We start from the raw sequence: 19,053 nt of genomic DNA, 5'->3' as shown, positions 1-19,053 counted from the left end.
TAAAACCACAAAATCTGTCCCATCCAGTTTCCTCTCTTTCCCCGTTCATCACAGCTAAGTGCTCATCAATAACCTGACGGTCAGTGCCCCTGCTTTATATCTCAGCAGTATTCTCCCAACCCAGTGTAGAAATAACCATAGGCTACCAAACTTGACTCCTTCCTAACCACATTTCCAGTGGGCTCCCATGCCCTCTGGTGATTGGTATTATGAGTACTCCTTCCCCTAAACCCATAGGAATTCTACTAACATAGAGGTGGGGCTTTGCAGGTGAAATTTATCAACTACCTGAAATACCTCCAAGCCATTGGAGGGGGCTTCATATTCTTCATCGTCTTCTCCTATGTATTAAACTCTGTGGCTTTCATTGGATCCAACCTCTGGCTCAGTGCTTGGACGGGAGACTCTAAACTCTTCAATAGCACCAACTATCCAGCTTCTCAGAGGGACTTGAGAGTTGGCGTCTATGGAGCTCTAGGAGTAACACAAGGTATGTCGGGACGTAAACCGCCAGTTCTCTCTCACTGTGCTAATATTAGCTTACACAATAGCATGTGTCTTAGGCTGTTTTCACAATACTAGGCTGCTTAGCTGTTTGGACTATGCCCTTAGTCTGTGGGTCAGGGGAAAAGTTGGCCCCGTCTTCTGAAACCTCTCCATGACACTCATGAAACTGCTTCGATTCCTAGGCCTGTTTGTGCTCATGGCGAATTTATTGTGTGCCCACGGCACCATCTATGCATCCAACACCCTCCACAGGCAACTGCTGGACAATATCCTGCGTGCACCCATGAGTTTTTTTGACACAACACCCATAGGTCGGATTGTGAACAGGTTCGCAGGGGTAAGTAACTGAGAGATGTCAGATGTTGGGCTTGTATGTTGAGGATCTTCCTGCACCCCCCACCCACCTCGGGTGTAAATCCAGTATTTTTGCCTATTCAGCAGGCAAATATGTCTTGAATAACCTCTGGGGGATCCCTGGGTCCTGGGGATACACAGACCCTTAGATGCTCATCATTGAGTGAAGGCAAGAGGCAAGGAAATTAAGAATGTTGCTAGAACGTGATAAAAACCAATACTTAGGATCTATGTAATAGTGTTTTATGAGAACAAGAGGATGATAGGGGAACCAGAGAGATAGTACAGTGATCAAGTTAGGCACTTGCCTTGAGCACATGGCTGACCCAGGTTGGATCCCCAGCCATATGTATGGTCCCCCAAACCCACCAGGACTGATCGCTGGGTACAGAGCCAGGAGTAACCCCTGAGCACCGAAGGGTGTGGATGCCTCCCTACCACCACCGCCCCCCCACACACACACAAAAGAGAAAGCAACATCACTACAAGTGTGATCACTAGCTTTGACCATGGACAGAGGGAGCACAGGGTTAACCCTTTCCTTGGTCTGCCTCTTTGATGCTTTTGGGATAAGCCCATCCAGGAGCCCGAGGATAGCTCAGTGGTGAGGCTTTCGTCTCACAAACGAGGCTGAGCCGGACCCTTGGTGCTGCTGCACTCACCAAACTCGATGCAGCTACTCTGCTGTCTGCGATCGTGGCAATGCAGACACCTGGGCCAGAGCAGTGCACGAAAGTGTTTGATCCCCAAAGAGCATCTCAATTAAAAGGACATGAGTTCCCCCCGCCCGCCACCTGAACCCAGGATCCAAGGCCCCTCCCCCCTCCACCACCACCACTGCTAAGATGCCAAGTGCCGCTGTAAGAATTCATTGATCACCCTCTCTCTTGATTCCGCCTTCCCAGGACATTACCACCCTGGACGACGTCCTCCCGACGTCCCTGCGCAGCTGGATCTTGTGCTTCCTGGGCATCATCAGCACCCTGGTCATGATCTGTTTGGCAGCACCAACCTTTGTCATCGTCGTCATTCCTCTGAGCATCATTTATGTGTTTATTCAGGTAGGCTTGGGCGTAGCTCCCTCCCTCTGTCTGCGTAAGAGCTCCGGGTTCCTTCTGAGCATCCTTTCCTCCACTCGGTCCTGAGGGCCCTGGTCTTCTCTCCAGCATCATTTCTGTTTTGACATATGTCGCTAAACATGGGAGCCACGTGGCATGTCTAACGCCAAAGTATAGGCCCAGTTGGTTTGTGGGTGACAGCCGGGAGACTCAGTTGCTGTCCTCTGTCCCCCCAGAAGCAGAGTGGGATGGAGTTACGTGTGGCTCTAATGCCGCTCAGAGGGTGGCTCTGGAAGGAGTCTCCAAGCTCCATGAGACCATTCTCTGTCCCTAGCGATTGCTGCTCACGGCTGCAAGAGGAGCTGCACGCCGGCTGCACAGCTCTTCCCTGGGTTTGGGAAATCAGCTCACTGATGGGCTGGGGAAGTAATGTGGTGGGTAGGTGCATTGTTTCACATGCAGCCACCAGGTTTGATTTCTGGTAGCCCGTAGGTGTGAGCCCCTGAGCCCTTCAAGGGGTGACCTCTGAGCACAGCCAGGCACCAGTCCTGAGTACGGCAGTGTGTGCCGCCCTCCCTACCCCCATACAATAAAGTTATTTTCTGGGGGCTGTCTCTCAGTTTGGGGCAGGTCGCTTTAACTATTCTGGAGGAAACAAGTAGCTTGAGCTAAGCCTCAGGGAAAAGCAGGAGCGAATGGAAGGAACTCTAAGTCCGTGATAAAAACTGAGGCAGGAGGGATCTGGGAGGAGATTCTTGTCCCACCAGTTATCTTTGGGATGGGCTGTTCACCAGAGGCCTCAATCCCAAAGACCGTGCAGCCGATGGCAGCTTGTGGCCTGGGGGAGGCGGTACTGAGAGGGTGCCTGGGCAGAGCCGGGCAAGGGTGGACCTGCCATCTCCAGCACAGCTTTCGCTTTTTATTTACTTATTTTATAAAATAGTTCACAATATTTGATTACATTCAATATTCAAACACCAATCCCACCACCATATTTCAGATGTTTCCGTCCCGAACCCCAACCCCTTCCCCAAGGCAGAACAAAAATGTAATATATGTTGTATTGTTTGTTATGAAAGACCTCTTAAAATGCTACAAAAATGCTTCCTTAGAGGAAAGAGTGTGAAGATTGTTGTATTTCACCCAAGGGCCTTAAGTCCTTCTATAAGAGATCACTGGGACTCCGCAACAGGCTGTTTCTACTTGGGGCACCCTGGGGGGGTGAGTGAGAACCCTCCCCACCCCAAGGGACCCATCCCCGGCAGCCGACCTCCACTACCCAACCATGCCACGCTCTAGGCGGCTTTCTGGACACATTATAAGACACTGCCTACCCATTTTCCATAATTACCACACCATATTTGATGGAGCTCAGACAGTAGGCAATAAATCATAGAAAGTAATATATATCTCTCAGAGAGCCCGGCAAGCTACCAAGAGTATCCTGCCCATATGGGCAGAGCCTGGCAAGCTACCTGTGGCGTACTCGATATGCCAAAAACACTAATGATAGGTCTCATTTCGCTGACCCTGAAAGAGCCTCCAATCGTTGGGAAATATGAGTAAGGAGAGGCTGCTAAAATCTCAGAGCTGGGAGGGATAGAGACATTATTGGTGCTCGAGTAAATCAATGAACAACAGGATGACAGTGATACAGTGATAAGAGATCACTAACATGTTGTTAAAGGTTGAGCCTTATATGTTTATATATATGTATATGTACATATATAGGGCTGGAACAATAGCACAGCGGTAGAGCGTTTGCCTTTCACGCTGCCGACCTGTGTTCTATTCCTCCGCCCCTCTCGGAGAGCCCGGCAAGCTACTGAGAGTATCTCACCCACAGGGCAGAGCCTGGCAAGCTACCCGTGGCGTATTGGATATGCCAAAAACAGTAACAATAAGTCTCTCAATGAGAGACGTTACTGTTGCCCGATCAAACAAATTGATGAGCAACGGGATGACAGTGATATCGCTCTCACGGCTCTGTGTGTTGGCGCTGGGTCACAGACGTCGGTCCCCTCAGATGAGAGCTGTGTCCATCCCGGGGCAGAGGGGCCTGGAGGGGAGACGGCCAGCGCATGCCATAGGATTGAGTGACCCACGTACTTTTTCCCATTTGGGGTCCAGATCGTCTACGTGACGACCTCCCGCCAGCTGCGACGCCTGGACTCGGTCACCAGGTCCCCCATCTACTCCCACTTCAGCGAGACGGTGTCGGGGCTGTCTGTGATCCGGGCCTTTGAGCACCAGCAGCGGTTCCTGCAGCACAATGAGAGGGGGATCGACACCAACCAGAAATGCGTCTTCTCCTGGATCATCTCCAACAGGTGAGTCCCCCACCCCCAGAGGTGGCCTCAAAGGCACACCTGGAGGGCCCTGCCCGGTGCAAATACATGGGCATGAACAAAACTCACCAGAGCAACCGGGAGAGCAGAGCTGGCATCCCTGGCCCGGCTTGCGGGGGGGTGGGGCGAGGAGCGGGGAGGGGAACAGGGGGGCGGGGAACCGCTTTCGCCTGTCAGTGGACCATCTCCTGGTTCCTTCCTGTGTCTGCAGTGGCTGGAACACAGCCTTTCCCGTGCTCAGGATGGAAGTAAAGTCACATTGCCGAGCGTTGGTCGCCCAGACTAGGGATAGGAGCAGGGAAGATGGGACAGTCCCTATCTCCTGTACTGTGCCCAGGCGGGGTGCCCTCACGTGGGGAGAAAGCAGAGAGTCAAGGAGAGTGAGCTGGGGGTGGACATGGAGTCTGCCCCCCGCCAAGAAGGGGAAGCATTCTCCTTTCCTCCTCCCTCCATAGACCCTGGGGAGAAGTGGGGTGTCCAGGACGCACTGAGGCCCGCGAGGTAGGCCGTGACCTCCATGAGAAGCAGAGGGCTCAAGGGCGGACGAAGGCTGCTCCTTGTGACTTGGAACATGGAGGGTCGGGAATTGGGTTGGAAAGGTACTTCATTTCCGAGCTTCTCCAAGAAGGAACCAGGCCTCTAGGCGAATCCTCTTCCTTTCCTCCCCTGCTGCCCCCGCCCCGCCTCGTGGTGGAACAGGCATCACCTGCTACACATGGCAGCGTGGCAGGTGCATCTCATTCAACAAGGTCCTTCTCTTTGCTGGGGGTGGGTGGCACCCCGGAGCTGTCTGGGGGCTAGGGACCAAGCCCAGGGCCCCATGCACTCAGGGCATATGCCTCCTACTTGGGCCTCATCTCTGACCCTGGTGGAGTCATTTTTGAGCATTAAGTCTCTGCACGTGGGTGCACCCTCTTTAGCACCCCACCCCCTGCATGTGGTGCCCCCTCTCAGCACCCGCCCCAGCTTCTTCTCCATTGCTCAAAAGCAGAAGGGCGCATCTTCCTTCCTGTCACCGACTCCTGCAGACAGACTTGATCAATGCATCTTTCTCCCTATCTGCTCAACAGTAATGACATGGGTGGGAGGTGACACCCAGCCATGCTCAGGGCTTACTCCTGCCCTTGTGCAGAGGCCACTCCTGGTGGCACTCTGGGGAGTCTGGATGTTCCCAGGGATTCAACTGGGCTCGGCTTCATGCACGGCGAGCATCGTACTGCTGCACTCTCTCTGACTCCTGCATGGAATATTTTTGTTGAGATGCACTTTTCTGAACCTCTGTGCCCCTACTTCTGATTCCTACACCCTGAGCCAGAGTCTCTTGGGGAAGAATCCAGGAAGATTTTGCATGGAGTTCTAACAGTCACCTCAGATGATTCTTTTGATTTGGCAAATGGGGGATACTTCAAACCACAAGGTTCTCTTGCAAATGCATCCAGTGTCTTCAAAATGTTATGTAATTTCATTTGTAATTTTAGGTGCAGTCTAAGACAATTTGTAAAATAACTTTGACTTTAAAAAAATAATCTAGGGGCTGGAGCGATAGCACAGCGGGTAGGGCCTTTGCCTTGCACGCAGCCGACCCGGGTTCGAATCCCAGCATCCCATATGGTCCCCTGAGCACGGCCAGGGGTAATTCCTGAGTGCAGAGCCAGGAGTAACCCCTGTGCATCGCCAGGTGTGACCCAAAAAAAAATCTAATTTCTAATTGGACTGGAGCGATAGCACAGCAGGTAGGGCATTTGCCTTGCAAGTGGCCGACCCGGGTTTGATTCCTCCAGCCCTCTCGGAGAGCCCGGCAAGCTACTGAGAGTATCCCGCCTGCACAGCAGAGCCTGGCAAGCACCCCATGGCGTATTCGACATGCAAAAAAACAGTAATAACAAGTCTCACAATGGTGACGTTACTGGTGCCTGCTCAAGCAAATCGATAAACAATGGGATGACAGTGCTACAGTGCTAATTTCTGAGTCAGGGTGGAGGCCTCAAAGGGCTGGAGCACAGTCTTGGCAGGCTAGAGCCCTGGGTTTGGTCCCTGGCACTGCCTGATCCCCTGGGTACTTCCAGGAGTAACCCCTGAGCATCACACCAAACCAATCCTTGAGTATAGCCAGGTGTGACCCTAAAGAGGAATTAACTTTTGGGGCTGAGGAGATAGATGACTCAAAAGGCTGGGTGCGTGCTTTGCAAGTGGGAGCATCCAGTTCTATCCCAGCACCATGGTTCCCCAAGTTTTGTGTTGAGAGTAGGTCCGAGTACTGCTTAGCATACCCCCCAAAACAAAGTAAGTAATTTGCATCTAGATAGACCCAAGAAACATGTGATAGAGCCAAGTTGAGGTATGTCCTGAGATGTGGCCCTCCCACTTAGCCCTCTGGGATATTCTGTGGTGCCAGGTAAGGGTTCAGTGAGGGGGCAGAGGGGAGTGACCCCTCCCTGGTCTCCTGTTCTCCAGGTGGCTCGCAGTCCGTCTGGAGCTGGTTGGGAACATGATCGTCTTCTTCGCATCCTTGCTGATGGTGATCTACAGAGAAACGCTGAATGGGGACACCGTGGGCTTCGTTCTGTCCAACGCCCTCAACGTGAGTCCCACAGCCAGGCAGGGTAGATCAGTGCACTGTCATGCCACTGTGTCTAGGTGACACCAGGAAGTCCCAGTCCCTGTTATTCCTTCCTTTCTGGATCCAGGTGGACGGGGGCAGACCAAGGTGCCACATGGGCTCTCATTCATTCTGTGTCCCCTGGACATCCTCCTTACCTTTCTCAGTAGAAACTGGTGTCATCGGGAGAAGTGAACGTAAATGATATTGCCTTGAGTGGTTTAGAAAGCAATTTTCGGGACCAGGTAGATAAGGCGCTTGCTTTGCTTGTGGTCCCTCAAGCACCCCCATGAGTTACTCCTGAGCACAGAGCCCAGAAGAGCCCCTGAGAATCATTGGATGTGGCCCCCCAAAATAAACCAAAGATAAAATGGAAGAAAGGCAGGGAGGGAGGGTGGAAGGAAGGAAGGAAGGAAGGAAGGAAGGAAGGAAGGAAGGAAGGAAGGAAGGAAGGAAGGAAGGAAGGAAGGAAGGAAGGAAGGAAGGAAGGAAGTGAGTGGTAATAGAGCAGATACCCGGGTTTGATCTCTGGCACCCAACATGGTCCCCCAAGCTTGTCAGGGGTGATCCCTGATCCAGGAGTTAACCCTGATAATTACCAGGGGTGGCCCAAACTCCTTGCCTCCACCCCCTCCCCCCAAAAAAGGAAGAAACAAAGGACAGAAGAAGGGACTGAAGGAAGGAGGGAGATTAATTAAGAAATTTCAGGGCTCAGGAGACAGCTGGAAAGGCTACAGCACATATTTACATACACGAGGTCCTGAGTTTAATTCCTGCGCCTCCTGCCACTCCCCTTGCACCGCGCTCCCCCGGGGTAAGGCTGGCAGCCCTGGGCACTGCCAAGCTCCGGAGAATGGCTAGCTGAGCACCAAACATTGGGCCCTGCTTCCCGGCATGGTTGGAGCAGCCCTCTGAATCTTGAGCACAGAGTGGGGGCCCTCCTCCCTCCCCACCCAAAAGTGATTTTGTTTGCTTCAGTCTGATTGTTTTCCAGCTCTTTGCCCCTTTGCTTGATGAGGCAAGAGCTTACGAATTCAGAGTTTCGGGGCTGGAGCGATAGCACAGCGGGTAGGGTGTTTTTGCCTTGCATGAGGCCAACCCGGGTTCAATTCCCAGCATCCCATATAGTCCCCTGAGCACCGCCAGGATTGATTCCTGAGTGCAAAGGCAGGAGAAACCCTTGAGAACCTCCGGGGTGTGACCCAAAAAGAAAAAAATAGAGAATTCAGAGTTTATTTTCCAGGGGGCAGGGATGAAACTCAGCCTCACAGTTGCCGGGCATGCATGAGCCTGGGGCTTTCCAACACGGCATTAAACAAAAAAAAAAGTTGTCTTTTCATAATATGATTTGGCAGTTACCAGAAGGGCCTCTGAACAGCATCTCTGTGTTTCTTAAGTCACAGAATAATTGGAGTTAACTCTTCTCTTTTTTTTTTAATTGAATCACCATGAGCTACAGTTACAAAGCTTTCATATTTGAGTTTTAGTCATACAATAATCAAACAGTCATCCCTCCACCAGTGCACATTCTCCACCACCAATGTCCCCAATATCTACCCCCTTATTCCAACCCTCCCTCTGCCTCTGTGGCAGACAATTTTCCCCATATTCTCTCTCTACTTTTGGACATTATGGTTTGTAATACAGATACTGAGAGGCCATCACATTTGGTCCTTTATCTACTTTCAGCACACATCTCCCATCCCAAATGATCCTTCCACCCATCATTGACGTAGTGACCCCTTCTCTATTCCAGCTGCCTTCTCCCCCAGCTCATGAGGCAGGCTTCCAACCGTGGAGCAATCTTCCCGGCCCTTGTCTCTACTGTCCTTGGGTGTCAGTCTCATAGTATGTTCTTTTATATAACTGAAGTTAACTCTTAAAAGAACAGTGAGAAGACGTCATCAGTCAACTAGGGGTACTGGCTAGACATTTTCCAGCACCTAGCAGCATAGTGGGCCCTGCAGTAAGCACGTGGCCACTTCCACGGGCTCTTTGGTTCCGTCTTCAGTGGGAGCTGAGGCTGGCTACCCACAGCACTGTCACTCACCCAGGTCTCTGGGTACCTCGTGAACTTTCCTACCCTACCCCCTCTCCTAGGCCTATTGATCTGGGACAGAAGGGCTGAGAGTTGGAGAATGAGTCATTTGAAAAACATCTATTACAATACAATTCAATCAACTTCAAGAGGGTTCCCCTTGTCCCCACGATTCTGTTCCCTCACATCCACAGCTTCGGCTGGAAGAAGCTTGCCTCTGAGTAGCCCACAGAATCCCAGGCTCTGGACGGGCCCAGATCCTGACCTCCCTCCTTACTGGTGGCAAAACGGGCCTTTGGATGGCAGGGACGGGCCCCAGGAAGTCAAGGAGAATGAGGGTCCGAGTGCGAATCCCACCTTGAGGGTGGGGTTCTGGGGCGAGCTGCTATTCATCAGGGAGGTGCGAGGAGCGTCTCCCTTCCTGTGTCTTGCCTTGGATGTTCCATGTTTGTACCATGCTGCCCCCTGCCCCAGGGAGCGCAGCCCACAGACTAGAGCTGACCTGTGCACCCGCCAGCTGCAGCCTGTCCAGCCCCAGGTCTGCCCCGCGGCTGCCCCCAGCTCCTACTGTCCCCCAAGGAGTACTGCCCTCCTCCGGCCCCTGACGCACGGCTCTCCCCTCCTCCCCGGAGGCCACAGTGGCCGTTTCCACTTTTCTCTCCGGGAGCGTGGCTGGGTCTGTGTCCAGCACTACAGTGTTTTGTTTGTTTGGTTGGTTTTGGGGTCATACCTGGTGGTAGTATGACTCAGGGCTTATCTGTCTCTGTGCTGGGGAATCACTCTTGGTGGGGCTCAGGGGTCCCTATGTGGTGCTCAGAATCCAAACCCAGGTCAGCCGTGTGCCAGGCAAGTGCCATCCTTCTGCTCTGTGCTTCCCCCATCCCCTCCCCCGCACCCCGTGGCCCTGGGGATTGTGGTTGCCCTGGCACAGCTGGAGTCTGAGTCCCAGATGACCTTCCCCCTTCTGGTCCCACTGCAGATCACTCAAACCCTGAACTGGCTCGTGAGGATGACCTCAGAAGTGGAAACCAACATAGTGGCCGTGGAGAGAATCAATGAGTACATACAAGTGCCAAGCGAGGTAAGGTGGAGTCATCAGGACCTGAGGGAGGGCGGAGACCGCCAGCGTGTCTAGTGATTTCACGTGGGGGCAAAAAGATTCACTTCCATGCCTCTTAGCTCACTTTCCTGGAGTAAGAGGTGGGTTGGGGGACGGGGGCCATCGGTCTTGGAACCCACTCCGTTGGTGGCTCCCTTCTGGAGGGCCACAGGGAAACTCACAGGATAAGCCTTCTTTAAGACATGTCCAGGGGCTGGAGCTATAGCATAGCGGGTAGGGTGTTTGCCTTGCATGCAGCCAACCTGGTTTGATTCCCAGCATCCCATATGTTCCCCCGAGCAGCGCCAGCAGTAATTCCTGAGTGCATGAGCCAGGAGTAACCCCTGTGCATCGCCGGGGTGACCCAAAAAGAAAAAAAAATCTGCAAGCTGTGTTTTTTGTCATCTGGCAATGCCATCAACAGCGCTCTGTCTCGGGGACAGCTTAAGTGTCATCGGGAATTTGGGCAAAAATAACCATTTCGGTGGCTAGTTTTGCTGCCAATTATTGACTGAATGATTAAGTTAGTTTATTATATGATTTTATTATGTTGATATGATTATAATGTAAACAGTATGAGCCACCAGTGGTACATTCTATCCGTGGGACATCCAAGTGCAAGCCACCAGTGGTAGGGGCTGGTTTAAGTCCAGTTTAGTATGCTTTTTTTTTTTTGGTTTTTGGGTCACACCTGGCGATGCACAGGGGTCACTCCTGACTCTGCACACAGGAATTACCGCTGGCGGTGCTCAGGGGACCATATTGGATGCTGGGAATCGAACCTGGGTCGGCTGTGTGCAAGGCAAACGCCCTACCCGCTGTGCTCCAGCTCTGAGTTTAGTGTGTTCTACGCAGAAGCACATGCGAGGTTGGGGCACTGCCATCCCGTCTTGTTCGGGGACCCGAGTCCCATGGGGGCTGCTGGGTGGATACCCTCCACGGATTGTGTCTTTTCCTGCCCCCACCAGGCTCCCTGGGTGACAGAGAAGAGGCCCCCAGGAGGGTGGCCCAGCAAAGGGGAGATTCGCTTCAGCAACTACCAAGTACGGTACAGGCCTGAGCTGGATCTGGTGCTGAAAGGGATCACGTGTGACATCAAGAGCACAGAGAAGGTAGGTGGAGCGGAAGAAAGGGCTGGACCTCGTCATCCCTTCTTGGGATCAGAGAACCCCAGGACACGGTTCTCCCGGTGTAGGGATACAGTGTCACCACTAGAGGGCAGTCTTGCATGGACTCAATAGGCTGCCAGCCGGCTGGCGCTTTCCACAGGTCCATCAGGGCCTCCCAGTTGGCGTGCAGGAGTCAGGGGAGAAATCGGGGAGCAGCAGGCCAGGCTGTAACTGCTCAGGACAGCAGCATGGTTCTCTTGGACACCCCAGACTTCTCTCCCTCCAAGGCTGACTGGGGAGTCTGAAGTTGGGGGTGGGTCTGGCTCCAGCTGATAGCCAGCCTGTTCCTTCCCTTTGCCATTCTTCTAAACCACTATTTTTTAAAAAAGTGGGGGTGCCCGGAAAAATAGTCCATGGGCAGGCATTAGCCTTGCATGGGGCCTACCCAGGTTTGATCCCTGGCACGCTGTATGTTCCCCCCAGGACTGCCAGGAGTGACTTCTGAGTGCAGAGTCAGGAGTGACCCCTGGGCATCGCTGGGTGTGACCCCCTAAAACAAACAAACAAAAGACCCAATAAAACCCTCTAATGTCCAATAATAGTCACAGCCTCATTAGCGGCTGCTGGCCTGCAGTCACATGCTCTGCAAACAGCAGTTTTCGGGAGTCTGGGATGAACCTTGTATTCTGAGATCCGACAGGAGCCCGAGACAGTTGAGCATCTCAGAGACCAAGGAGCCAGACATCACCTCCCTGCACCTGTAATCAGGGATTAGAGACGAACATTCCCGCCGGCTCGCTGGTCCCTGATTACAGATGCCCCAGGCTGAATCAGAGCCCCCACCTCCTCCAATTCAGCCTGGAACGAACCTGCAAAGGGGGGCTGTGTCTGAGTCCCCCCCCCCCCCGCCCCGCACCCCCACCCCCCGCCCCAGTCCACCTGGTGAACTAACCGACAGAGAAACTCTGTTTGCAGATTGGTGTGGTGGGCAGGACAGGAGCAGGCAAGTCCTCCCTGACCAACTGCCTCTTCAGAATCCTAGAGGCTGCGGGCGGCCAGATCACCATCGACGGGCTGGACATCGCGTCCATCGGGCTCCACGACCTCCGGGAGAAGCTGACCATCATCCCTCAGGTGAGCTCTGACTCCCGCTGTCCCACCCAGCGGGCACGGCATGCATCCCCCGCTTGGTGCCAGCTCAGTGGCCAGTGTGGTGTCTGCTCCCTGCCAGGTATGTGCTGCTGTGGACCTCCTTAGAATCCTGGCTGTTCCCCGCCCCACCCCGCCCCACAGCCGTCACTGCCGTGTCTAGGCAGCAGGTGGCAGCCACGCTACAGAAGTCGCACAGAGCCGCTGCTCAGCTCCCACTTCTAAGAGCCGGTCGCCAGACCCTTGCAATCAGCATTCGCTGTTTTGCTGCTGAAGCTTGAAACCATTAAGCTCTATGTTCGCCATTTGCGGCAGTTAAAAGGCAGGAGGGGGCATTGGCTGCAAGTTTCTGCCAGCCAGCGGAAAAGTTCAGTGTGTCGGCAGGAAGAGTGCCCGAGTGCTCACTCTGGAGGCTTCTGAGTCAGGACTGGCCCCACGGAGGCTGGTTTCTCTCAGGGCTGGTGGGCACAGATCCTCATAGAGCCCTTCTGCTCGGGCCAGTCCGGGGCAGAGCCGTCGGGGACGTCTGGGTTTGCCTGAGTCCCACGCGCTCTTCACCCCAGCCTCTTCAAAAGCACCCCCCATCCTTCCTGGTCTGCCCAGATGCTTCTAGAACACACACTGGGCCACTGGGCGACTCATTCCTCCGTTGCTCCTTTCTTATTTGGATGTGAGGGTGGGGTTCCCAGCGGGGCCTTGGGAGGGCCGGTGCCAGGCACCCAGGATTCCTGCATGCAAAGTGTGTGCTCAGCCCTTTGCACCCTCTCCCTGGTCTCCCTCCTACATCATTTAGAAATCCATAAATGAATTTGGGGGCTGGAGAGGCAGCACAGTGGGCAGGGCGTCTGCCTTGCACGTGAGCCAACCCAGGTTCAATTCCCAGCATCCCATATAGTCCCCTGAGCACTGCCAGGAGTAATTCCTGAGTGCATGAGCTACAAATAACCCCTGTGTAATGCTGGGTGTGACCCAAAAAACAAAAAAAAGGGGGGGACTGGAGCAATAGCACAGCGGGTAGGGCTTTGCCTTGCAAGCGGCCAACCCGGGTTCAATCCCCAGCATCCCATATGGTCCCCTGAGCACCGCCAGGAGTAATTCCTGAGTGTACAGCCAGGAGTGGCCCCTGTGCATTGCCGGGTGTGACCCAAAAAGCAAAAAAAGAAAAAAAATTAGAAATCCATAAATGAATTTTTTTTTAAAAAGCCCACACAAGCAAGCAGCCAGAGTTTTCTCCGTGCTGTGTTCCCTCAGGGGGAAGGAACCCCAGGACTCAGTCTTTGGTGAGGAAAACTTGCCAAAGACCTCAGTCTGGCTCCCCACCCCTCCCCCTCCCCCTCCCCCATGCCCCCCTCCCCCCATGCCCTTCCGGCCACCAGCACCGAAGGGCCCCTCCCTGACGCCGCGCCCATCCTTCCCTGGTCTCTGGGCCTGCAGGACCCCGTCCTGTTCTCTGGGAGCCTGAGGATGAATCTCGACCCTTTCAACCACTACTCGGATGAGGAGCTGTGGAAGGCCTTGGAGCTGGCCCACCTCAAAGCCTTTGTGTCTGGCCTGCCGCTGGGGTTGTCCCACGAAGTGACAGAGGCCGGCGACAACCTGAGGTGATGTTTCATCCTCACCCATTTGGATGAGGAGGGGCATGGGTTGGGGGGGGTGGGGGCGGCAAGGGAGCCGGCCCCTTTCCTGTGCTGGGCGGGCGGGCGGGCGCCCTCTGCAGGGGGCTAGAGGAACTGCCAGGACCTAGGGGCGCTGCGGACTTGCTCTATGGTCTGCTTGGCGGCGCAGCTGCACTAGGGTTTTACTCGGTTTGGTTCGGTGGTGGTGGTTGTTGTTGTTGTTGTTGGGCACATCCGGCGATGCTCAGGGCTCCTGGCTCTGCACTCGGGAATCGCTCCTGGCAGTTCTCAGGGGACCCTATGGGGTGCCGGGACGGAACCTGGGCCGGCTGTGAGCAAGGCGAGTGCTGTAGCCACTGTCCTATCCGGGCCCTAACGGCCGCACTGAGGCTGGGAGAGCTGCCCTGGCGCCCTCGGAGAGCCTAGTTTCAGGGGTAGGAGAGTGACAGGTGACGGGGTGCTAAAGATCCCCAGTGTTCCAAGCAGTGCTGATGAAGGGGGAGGCGGGGGACCTGCAGCGTCCTGGGCAGTGCCCAGACGCCCTGACCCCACCCCCCAGTGCTACCACCTCAGCCCTCTGCTGCTGGTTTCAAAGCTTTTCTCCTCTCTGTGCTTCCCGCCTCAGCCTCTCCTGGGCACCTGGCTGGCCAGTTTGTTGCTTGATCTGATAAGTTCCCCATATTTGGCGATACTTTCTGGTATTTCCCCCATATTTTCCCCTGGACCAACTCTGAGGATGAGGCAGGCCGTGTGGGCTGGACACTTGGGCAGGCTGGGGTGGGGGTCTGGGTGCTTGATAAGAACCACAGCCATGGGCTGGAGAGATGGTACAGGGGTCAAGGCACTTGCCTTGCGCACAGCCGATCCCAGTTCAATCCCCAGCACCACATATGTTGCTCCAAACACAGCCAGGAGCACGCCCTGGGTGCAGCCTGGGGTGCCCCAGCCTCCCCCACAACCACCAAAAGCCAACCAAACAAAATAAGAACCAAAGCTCCACCTTCTGCCTCAGTCATTTCTGGGAGAACTTAAAAAAAATTAATTGAATCACTGTAAGATACAGTTACAAAGGTTTCATGATTGAGTTTCAGTCAATGTTCCAACACCCGTCCCTCCACCAGTGCACATTTCCCATCACTAATGTCCCCAGTATCCCTCGGGCCACCCCGACCCCACCCCCACCCCCCGCCTCTATGGCAGACAACTTCCCCCATACTCTCTCTCTCTCTCTCTCTCTCTCTCTCTCTCTCTCTCTCTCTCTCTCTCTCTGCTTTGGGGCATTATGGTTTGCAATAGAGATACTGAGAGGTATCATCATGTTTGGTCCTTAGTCCACTTTCAGCACACATCTCCCGTCCTGAGCGATCCCTCCAACCGTCATTGACTTCGTGGTCCCTTCTCTATCCCAACTCCCTTCCCTCTGGCGTTACCTCAGAGCAGCATGGCCACTGCCTTGATCTCAGATCAGGCGTGGGGCTGTGGAAAGTGAGGGTTCTGTGCTGAGGGAGTGATCGGAGAGGGGGAGCCCGGTAGAGGGGAGAGTCGGCACTGAAACCTGGCCGCAGACTGTTCCTATGAAAAGTCCTGCCCAGGGAGCAGCGGGAGCCAGTGGGTGTGGGGGTGGGGGAGGCTCTCTGCTTGGCGTCTCTGCTCTCTCACCCCATGCTCTACTCCCCGTGACATTGCCTCTCCTGCAGAAGTATTCCTGCGGAGTCTCAGGGCTTGGGTCTGGCCATCTCCGGTTTACTAAGCTCCCTTATGGCCATTGCGGGGAAGAGCAGAGTGGACGCCCGCCTCTCTCCTCCACATCAGTTCCCAGAGCCTCTTGGTCTTAAAGCAAGAGGTCCAGCCCTTGTTCGGGGCTTGTAGCAAATTAAACTGCTTTGCATTTTACAAGCGGATTTGGGTTCCCCTGAGATTGCCCCTGCCACCCAGATGGCACCTCCATTAGAGAGCTGCCTCCAGCCCGGGTGGACAGCCTGGAACAAGTAATTAGACTAGAACTGCACATTCTAATAGTAAGGCCACTCAGAGGCTTTCTGGGGTGGTGGCAGCTCCCTAGGGCGCTGGGTCAGGTCAGACATGCTGAAGTGAGCTTGTGCCGGCCGGGGTCTGGGAACTGATGAACTACAGGGAATCGCTGGAACCGATGACAAGGCCACTTTCTGCTCTAAGCTTTGCTTTCCCACCCTGCACAAATATGAAAATCCCCTGGCAGTGGACTTACCAGACGTTACCTAAGGAAACCCTTCTGAGAATGACATTGAGGGTTTTTTTTTTTAATGTAGGAGTACTGCTGTTTATTCAGCCATTGATTAAGCTGATTGAATTGGGCATAAACTCCACATTACTTTTTTGTTTGTTTGTTTAATTGAATCACCGTGAGATACAGTTATAAAGCTTTCATGCTCAAGAAACACTGAGTTTTGAGACACAAAATTTCAAATGAAATACCCGTGTGGGTCTTTGAGTGAATTGGGAATGTTTGGCCGATCCCGCCCAGAGTAACCACGCTAGCTCGTGGAAGAGGCAAAGGTATTCTGGGGGTAGGGGAGGTGTTTTTACAAATTTTTTTTTCTTTCATTGAATGAAGTATTGTGACTGGCAGCATGGCGAGTGATGGCTTCCCATGGCTGTGATTTCACTCTCACACGCACTTCCAGTGTCTGGGGGGGGGTGCGTTTGGTAGCAGTGGGTGGGGGAGTCGGCCCTGGAACGTGGGCAGGGAAGCTTCCCCGGGTGAGCCCTGCTCCCCGGGGCTCACGCTCTCGCCTTGGCTGCAGCATCGGGCAGAGGCAGCTGCTGTGCCTGGCCAGGGCTCTGCTGCGGAAATCCAAGATCCTGATCATGGACGAGGCCACGGCGGCCGTGGATCTCGAGACGGACCACCTCATCCAGACCACCATCCGGAGCGAGTTTGCCCACTGCACGGTGCTCACCATCGCCCACCGGCTGCACACCATCATGGACAGCGACAGGTGGGCCGGCAGGGTGGACACGGGAGCCCTTTACCAAGAGCAGCTTCCTGGGGGCGGGTGGGGACGCGGCACAAACAAACTTTCCCAGTCTCTCCTGGTGATAAAGACGCTTGAAATGACCCGCACCCGTGTCCCCGTGGAACTGACGTCTGCAGCCCCGTGCACAGGACAGCCAGCGGGGCCGGGACCTTGGAGGGGCCGGGGGGTACAGGCACTCTCCCCTGGGCACGGGGAGTGAGTGTGGACCCGGCCTGTGCCAAGACCAGCGCTGCCTGTGCCTCCCACCTGGGACAGAGACCTGGGCTGGCGTCAGCCCCCCCTGGCCACTGCAGGGAGAACACGCCTCCCCTTGATATTCTGACCAAGGGGAGGCCCCCTTCATTGGGGGGCCACACGCAGCAGTGCTCGAGACTCACTCCTGGCTCTGCATTCAGGAATCACTCCCGCTGGGCTTGGGGGAACAGTATGAGGTGCCGGGGACCGAGTCCCAAGTCAGCTACATGCCACACGCCCTACCCTCTGACCACATGCTCTAGCCCGAGGATGCGCCCTTTGAAATGGCTCATCCTGATCCCCTTTTACCCGCGTGTGCTGCGGGGGAGGGAGTCTGTCAGACAATGAGCTCCACCGCCGAGTCTCTTCCCCTCGGCGAGGTTGGAGAGCCAATACAGGGGCTTAAGGGCCTTGCCTTGCACACGGCTGGGCCAGACAACTGCCTCGGGTCCCCTGGCCACTGCTGACCGCCGAGCACAGAGCCAGAGCCAGGAGGAAGCCCTGAGCACCATAGGGTGTGGCCCCCAAAGAAGAAAGGAGAAGAGCTTGCCCGAGCGGACTCATTCCACTCCCCGTCCCACTACCTGCTTTCCGGTCCCCCCCCCACCCTGTAGCCATGACTGTGATGACCGGGGGTCTCCGCACTCAGTTGTGGGGTGCCAGAGGGCACTCACTTCCCCATGGCGCTCACCTCCCACGAGTGGGCCCGGCAGAGGTGTGGGCTGAACCTGCAGCCTTGTACCTGCCTGCAAGAAAGGAGGGGGGGTGAGGAGGTGCGTTCTACCTTGGGCCCTGCCCCAGGCCCCGACAGCTGGATTCTTCCTGCTGCTGCTGTTCCCCATGCCCTGGACAGGCAGGCCTCGCTGGCTGGCGCCCCTCCCTGGGTTTGTATGCATGCCCAGTGACCTCACCCGGGCTGGTCTCATCCACCCCAGCATCCTAGGTGCTTCCTCAGGGCTCCTCCATGGAGGCTCGCGCCCCCTGTGGGGCCTCAGCCCCAGCTTCGAGACGCTTCTCACTGAGCCTCATCTTTCTTTTTTTTTTTTTTGCATTTTGGGTCACACCTAGCAATGCACAGGGGTTACTCCTGGCTCATGCACTCAGGAATCACCCCTGGTGGTGCTCAGGGGACCACACGGGATGCTGGGATTTGAACCCGGGTCGGCCGCGTGCAAGGCAAACGCCCCACCCGCTGTGCCATCACTCCAGCCCCCATGAGCCTCATCTTTCTGCCTCGTTTCAGAGTGATGGTCCTGGACAAAGGGCAGATCGTGGAGTTCGGCAGTCCGGAAGAGCTGCTGCAGAACGACGGGCCCTTCCACTCGATGGCCAAGGAAGCCGGAGTCGACAACACGAACAGCACCAGCACCAGCCTGTGACCGCAGGGGCCCCGGCTCGGGCGAGAGGATGCTGGGGGTCATTCTTTCATGAACTCGAGGGTGCCTAGGAAAGGATCCTTTCCCCGGAAGCACCCAGCCGGGACACCAAGTGCTATGACCCCGGCTCAGAAAACGAGTATTCCCAGGGACCTCAGCCTTCCCCCGCCCCGTGGGCCCCCTTTGCTCTCCCGCCGTTTGCTGTGAGGATGCCTCCCCGTCCTGCTCACTCGAGGGTCCCTCCCTGTACATAGCTGCCGACAACGTGTGTCTTTTCTAAAAGTGACCAGAACCACCTCGACTTAAGCTGTGTGTTTTCTTTGACAACGTGGCTTTGGGAATTAACTTTTTCTGTGCTGGTGGTTTTGGAGGGAGCCACATCTGGAGGTGTCAGAAGAGCGACTCCCGGCAGGGTGCTCCAGGATCCCTGCCAGTCATGGGGACCAAGGGGTACTGGGACTCGAACCCAGGCCTTCCACCCTCAGAGCATGTGCTTCAGCCCTGCTCTCCCACGGAGGTGCACACAGCGAGGCTGGTGCGACTCGGGGC

The 19,053-nt window shown here is 55.1% G+C and overlaps 1 protein-coding gene across 1 annotated transcript in view; it reads left to right on the top strand.

Annotated features, from left to right (window-relative positions):
• ABCC2 (ATP binding cassette subfamily C member 2) overlaps window positions 1–18,750 on the top strand; it is a 68,018-nt gene extending 49,268 nt beyond the window's left edge. The window contains exons 22-32 of the mRNA XM_004616415.2: window positions 271–490; window positions 690–844; window positions 1,767–1,922; window positions 4,050–4,249; window positions 6,722–6,848; window positions 9,884–9,985; window positions 10,972–11,115; window positions 12,088–12,246; window positions 13,696–13,862; window positions 16,661–16,855; window positions 18,372–18,750. Of these exons, the coding sequence (XP_004616472.1) occupies window positions 271–490; window positions 690–844; window positions 1,767–1,922; window positions 4,050–4,249; window positions 6,722–6,848; window positions 9,884–9,985; window positions 10,972–11,115; window positions 12,088–12,246; window positions 13,696–13,862; window positions 16,661–16,855; window positions 18,372–18,507 (1,761 nt within the window). The 3' untranslated portion in view covers window positions 18,508–18,750. The remainder of the gene's footprint in view (window positions 1–270; window positions 491–689; window positions 845–1,766; window positions 1,923–4,049; window positions 4,250–6,721; window positions 6,849–9,883; window positions 9,986–10,971; window positions 11,116–12,087; window positions 12,247–13,695; window positions 13,863–16,660; window positions 16,856–18,371) is intronic.
• The last annotated feature ends 303 nt before the right edge of the window (window positions 18,751–19,053 follow it).

Source organism: Sorex araneus, chromosome 11, assembly GCF_027595985.1.
Source record: "Sorex araneus isolate mSorAra2 chromosome 11, mSorAra2.pri, whole genome shotgun sequence".
Taxonomy (NCBI): domain Eukaryota; kingdom Metazoa; phylum Chordata; class Mammalia; order Eulipotyphla; family Soricidae; genus Sorex; species Sorex araneus.
Note: the sequence above shows the minus strand (reverse complement) of the source record. Positions and strands in the feature narration are given on the sequence as shown.